At 39.4% G+C, this 6,245-nt stretch overlaps 1 protein-coding gene across 3 annotated transcripts in view; it reads right to left on the bottom strand.

Moving 5' to 3' along the window:
* The window catches only part of Echdc1 (ethylmalonyl-CoA decarboxylase 1), a 31,202-nt gene that overhangs the window by 8,029 nt on the left and 16,928 nt on the right, over nucleotides 1–6,245 (bottom strand). For all 3 annotated transcript variants that reach the window (XM_029532892.1, XM_029532891.1, XM_029532893.1), the window contains exons 5-6: nucleotides 4,321–4,373; nucleotides 1,855–1,935 (exon numbers count right to left, since the gene is read on the bottom strand). In XM_029532892.1, the coding sequence (XP_029388752.1) occupies nucleotides 1,855–1,935; nucleotides 4,321–4,373 (134 nt within the window). The remainder of the gene's footprint in view (nucleotides 1–1,854; nucleotides 1,936–4,320; nucleotides 4,374–6,245) is intronic.

The raw sequence follows: 6,245 nt of genomic DNA, 5'->3' as shown, positions 1-6,245 counted from the left end.
GGAGGAGCTAGAGAAAGTATACAAGGAGCTGATGGGGTCTGCAACCCTATAGGTGGAGCAACAATATGAACTAACCAGCACCCCCAGAGCTTGGGTCTCTAGCTGCATATGTAGCAGAAGATGGTCTAGTCAGCCATCATTGGGAAGAGAGGCCCCTTGGTCTTGCAAACTTTATAAGCCCCAGTACATGGGGAACACAGAGCCAAGAAGGGGGGAGTGGGTGGGTAGGGGAACGGTGCGGGGAGGGAGGGTATAGGGGACTTTGGGGATAGCATTTAAGATGTAAATGAAGTAAATACCTAATAAAAATTGGAAAAAAAAGATTATATCAAATCATTGTATAACAGTTATTTAATATATAAACTGTATTGCTATAAAGTACTTTAAAAACAAAAATAAGGTACTTTAAAAAAACAAAATGAAGTCAAGATTATGAGTGCAAGAATGTCAAACAAAGAAAGTAATCTTAGAGAATGACTTTTCTACTAAAAATTGTAGTGATTAAATAAAGTAACTTTAAGACCACTTTAATATTTTGTGTACATTAAGGGTAAGTATTATGTTGAAGTGATGTTTTTGTACACTGTGTGAATGTGTCTGTGTCCTTCCTTGCCTGCCTACAGCACCTTCTGACTTGCTAAAATAAAAAGCCTATGACATAACATATGGCAGGATAGGAAGGTGGGATATCCTGCAGAAAGGAACTCTGGGAAAGAGAAAAGCATGGAGCTTCCTTGCCTTGACTCAGAGGAAGTTGTTCAAATAAAGCTGAGGAGAGGTTACTAGCCATGTGGCAGACATAGAATGTTACAGATGGGTAAATATAAGTTACAACCTTCTGAGAAGAGGCCTAGCTATGGCCTAGGCATTTAATTCATACATAATAAGTCTCTGAGTTATTTGGGAACTGGGCCATGGGTGGAAAGGTCTCCGTCTCTCTGTCTCTGTCTCTGTCTCTCTCTCTCACACACACACACACATCAGACAGGTAGAAGCAGCAGACAGAGGTGAGGCCAGTATATCTGGTGCCAGGCTCAGGCTCTTTGCTGTCCTCCCTGTTTAGCTCCTTATAATACATAACATTTTTTGAACTGGGGATCAAATGTACTCTTAAAAATAAAACATCTAACTTTCTTGAAAACACAATTCTTTGCTATGATTTCAAGCTCTGAGTACTTCTCAAAGCTGTCTACATGGAACAGTTCAATGTGATGTTGTCTTCCTCCATGTTTACAGGTCTCAGGACAAGCATATAAATAAAAGAATACAGAGGTTTCCTCAGAGTTGTTCCTACAGTCTTTGGGACAGCACAAAGAAGCCTGTGTAAAGCATCAGATTTTATGACTTCTGTACCTACACAGCTACCGAAAGCTGAGGATTATTCTAAGGAAGAACTATCAGCTCCCAGAGTTCCTGGCAACTCTGTTTTCCATCTATTAAGTGGTTATGAACACCAGACAGTGAAAACATGGCTCTCAGAACCCTCTTGATGAGAACAGCACCATGGACTTCGTGTCCAGTCTCTTCTCTTCCTGCGTTATTCAGCTGCTAACTTCTGAATACTCTTGGATTTGGAGTTTCCTTTTTATGACTTCCATGACTTTCCTTCTGAGGATCTTTGCTAATATGGATTTGATTTATGAGGAGTCACTGTGTTCTGCTGCTTTTTAAAAGAAATTCAATATATTCGAGTAATAGCAGCTGCACTATTATCTACTTTAGTGATTAGTAAAAAGAAAGCATTCATTAATTGATTATCTTGTTTAAGAATATATGAAACATTGAAATGGTGAAACTAAATCCAAGCATGTGCTAATTATTTTTATGCCTACAGCAATGTAATTTTTATCTTACCTGAAATCACATGCTGTAGTAAGTTCTGCTCCTCCACCCATTGCCCAGCCTTGAATCAGAGCAACACTTATTAATGGTAGTCTGTATATTCAAGGGAAAATAGATGTGAATGATTCTAACTTTAGTATTCATTTATATACATCATCTTAAAATCTTCAACATTCCTCAGTGTTTAATAATAGGAAGTACCAAGGGCACCAGCAGAAGAAAAGTGGCATGATGCCAAAACGTAGCCATGCTGGTGCTCCAGGAAGTTGGCAAAGTGCCTGCCACAACCACTGCCTGGTTCACAGTAGAGCAGACCATCACTGTCTTCTAACCTTTAGCTCTGCAGATATCAGCTCAGTCACTGAAACTGCTTGCTTTATTTTATGGCTCTACAGTAAAGGTGGAGTTAGTATGGTCATATCTGATGGGATAATCTGGTCTAAAACACAGAGCTGCAAAATCAAGTATTTAAGATTTCCATCAAAAGACTAAACATAGGCTGCTCCTATAAAATTAACATTTCTTATCATTTAAAATAAATCCTACTGTTCCTTTTTATAAACACACACACACACACACACACACACACGCACGCACACGTACATGCACATCTTGCCTTAACTCCTGTTTGCTTCTACCACACTGGAATTTATGTTATTTTTTCCCTAGGTTAAAAATCTGTTGTTTTTTTTTTAAAGATGATTTTATATTTATGAGTGCTTGGCCTAGGTGTTTATATTATGTACTGTATATATGTGTCTAGAGCCTTCAGAGACCAGAGGAAGACATCAGAAGGGGGGCGGGCATTAGTAAACTCCTTCAATGCCAGTACTTGAGAGGCAGAGACAAATGGATTTCTAGGTCAGCCTGGTCTAGTGAGTTTCTGCACAGTTAGGGCTACAGAGTCGAAAATTTATCTTAAAATATAATAATGAAATAAAAATAAATTATGTCAGAGCACTGTGAGAATACTATTAGGTAGATATAAAGTATTTTCGAAGTATGCATTTTTTTATAGATTCTAACCAAAATGGAAAGCTATTGGTCTAACCTGACTAAGTATTTTCTTAATATGCCCTACTCCCACATAGAAAGGATTACTTAAACAAGAATAACTTTTAGCCAGATGTGGTATTACCTGTAATCCTGGAAAGGAAAGTAAGCAAGGAAAACAGGAGTTTGAGGCCAGGCTCAACTAATAATAAGTTTGTGATCAAACTGAGCTGTTTAATACCCTGTTGATAGATAGATAGATAGATAGATAGATAGATAGATAGATAGATAGATAGATAGATAGATAGACAGACAGAAAGATAATTAAGAGAATGAAAAAATAACCTACTTTGAAGAAAGGATTGATAGCTTAGTGGCTTAGAGTACTTGCTCTCTTGCAGAGGACATAGGTTCAATTTCTAGCACCCAACGAGGTAGCTAATAATTACCCATAACTTCAGTTCCAGGGGATCTGATGCCTTCCTCTGGTCTCTGAAGGCTCTAGACAACCAGGCAAAACACTCACACATATAAAATAATCTTTAAAAAAGAGTTTTAAACTAGAAAAAAGAGTAAATACCTGTGTGGTGGGAGTAAACAGGAGTTAAGGCAATGATATTTAAAACAGTAATATTATGATTCTATTTTTTCTAGACTCAAATGAGTACTAATACAGAAATGTCAAATAAGCATGCTTAAATATGAATTTTCTTAGTTTTCATACTTTTAAACTGCTTATATTAAGAATAAAAAAAAGTCAGAAAGAGTGATGGAGACATGGCTCAGTAGTTAAGAACACTGACTGTTCTTCCAGAGGACCTGAGTTTGATTCCCAGCAACCACATGGTAGCTCAGAACCACCTGTAATGTGATCTGATTCTCTCTTCTGGTGTGTCTAAAGACAGTGATAGTTTACTTACATATACAAAAATTAATCTTAAAGACAAAATCAGAAAGATCCAAAGCATACTGAGTTTGTAACCTTAAATGCACAGATTTTCCCCCTCCCTTTCCTTTATCTAAATGTAATGTAAACCCACTTTTGAGAGAAAGCTTTTCAAAGTATTTGCATATTCAGTTCTTCTGTCCTGTGGATGCAGTCTGCTCTCCTTGACTTCTCTCCATCCTGAGGGAGTCTTTGCATGTTAGCCTGCCTCTCCCCTGCCTTCAGACCTTGTCTTTCTCCAGAGCTGTTTCCTGTGGTAGCCAGTTATATAGCCACGGTCTTTTAAACTGTTTTCCTCTTTCGCCTTGTTATTTACAAAACTATCTCATTCTAATGACTGTTCTCTATGGCATAATAATATTACTTCATATCTTCTCTTTGACTTAACACCAGTTTCTTGACTCTGGTCTTCTTACTCCATCATCACAATACCTACAATATGAAGCTCAGCTAACTTTTTAAAATGTACAAATAATGTAACAATAAGTTATAAGTCCAAGTCTTTTAAAGATCCTATTTTTAAAAGAAAGATACATTACCTCATAAGTCTTGTTAAGGTGTTTTGCATGAACATAGATAAGGCCACTCCATTCTTTAAATAAAAATAAACAAAAATATGATTGTATTACATAAAGAGGTACTTTTAAAATTCAGATTTTTTTATTTTATTTTATTTTTTTGGGTTTTTCGAAACAGGGTTTCTCTGTGTAGCCCTGGCTGTCCTGGAACTAACTCTGTAGACCAGGCTGGCCTCGAACTCAGAAATCCACCTGCCTCTGCCTCCCAAGTGCTGGGATTAAAGGCGTGCGCCACCACCGCCCGGCTAAAATTCAGATTTTTAAAAGGAACAAGGCCAAACGTTTTGAAAAATCAAAGTTTTCATTTCCAATTCTCTGAGACTGAAATGGAAATAGTGCTGTGATTCTCCCAGATCTTGAGCTCAGGACAGCAACACAAGCTGAGTCAGACTGTAACCCAAATTAAATATTTTTCTCACTGGCAAACATTCTAAAGGCAGATGTTTACAAAAGGAAGGAGGATTTGGTATAATAGTGTGAGGCAAGCGTAAGAGTGGCAAGGAAGTCATGGCAGCTGGAAATGTGCCGTCCTCAGGAGGCAGAGGTGAGTCTGGGAATGTGCTGTCCTCAGTCAGGAGGCGGAGGTGAGTGGAAATGCTCAGTCTGCTGCTTTCATTAAGACCACCACCCAGCCTGGGCCGTATCACCCACATCTATGGTGTTCTTCCAGTCTCAATGAACTCAATCTACATAATTCTTCACAAGAATGTCCAAAGCTTTATTTCCAAGGAGACTCTAAATCCCATCAAATTGACAACCAAGCACGACAATTACAGCTTCCTAGAACAGAGTAGAGTTCCATGCACAGTCACATGGGGGAAACATAGGATTCTCCCACCTGCTACTACTAGGAAGGTATATGTAAAATAAAGAACTTGGAATGAGCTTTGTGATTTTGCATTCTACTGCTCTGATTCCTAGATTTTTCATAAAAGCCATACCTTCTTCAACCCAGTATAATCTGGCTTTCAACCTTGTCCCAAAACATTTTAATACTCCATTTGTCAAAATAAATGAGTTTTCCTTATTCCATATCATCTTCTCTTTGACTTAACACCAGTTTCTTGACTCTGCTCTCTCTCTCTCTCTCTCTCTCTCTCTCTCTCTCTCTAAATTTTTATTGGATATTTTCTTTATTTACATTTTAAACGTTATCCCCTTTCCTGGTCCTGACACCCCCATAACCCCTATTCCATCCCCCTCCCCTGCTTCTATGAGGGTGTTCCCCCACCCACCCACTTACTCCTGCCTCCCTATTCTGGCATTCCCCTACACTGGGGCATCAAGCCTTCACAGGACCAAGGGCCTCTCCTCCCATTGATAGCCCACAAGGCCATCCTCTGCTACATATGCAGCTGGAGCCATGGGCCCCTCCATGTGTACTCTTTGGTTGGTGGTTTATTCCCTGGGTGCTCTGGGAAGCTCTGGTTGGTTGATATTATTGTTCTCCCTATGGGGTTACAAACCCCTTCAGCTCCTTGGGTCCTTTCTCTAACTCCTCCATCGGGGACCCCATTGGAGACCCTGTCATCAGTCTAATGGTTGGCTGCAAGCACCTGCCTCTGTATTTGTCAGACTCTGGTAGAGCCTCTCAGGATACAGCTGTATCAGGCTCCTGTCAGCATGCACTTCTTGGCGTCCACAATAGTGTCTAGGTTTGGTGACTGTATATAGGATGGGGCAGTCTTTGGATAGCCTTTCCTTCAGACTCTGCTCCACACATTGTCTCTGTATTTGCTCCCATTAGTATTTTGTTCCCCTTTCTAAGAAGGACTGAAGCACCCACACTTTGATCTCCCTTCTTCTTGAGCTTCAAGTGGTCTGTGAATTTTATCTTGGGTATTCTGAGCATTTGGGGCTAATATACACTTATCAGTGAGTACATA

This window comes from Mus pahari, chromosome 21 (assembly GCF_900095145.1).
Source record: "Mus pahari chromosome 21, PAHARI_EIJ_v1.1, whole genome shotgun sequence".
Taxonomy (NCBI): Eukaryota; Metazoa; Chordata; class Mammalia; order Rodentia; family Muridae; genus Mus; species Mus pahari.
The sequence above is the reverse complement of the archived record's forward strand: the minus strand, read 5'-3'. Positions and strand labels throughout refer to the sequence as shown.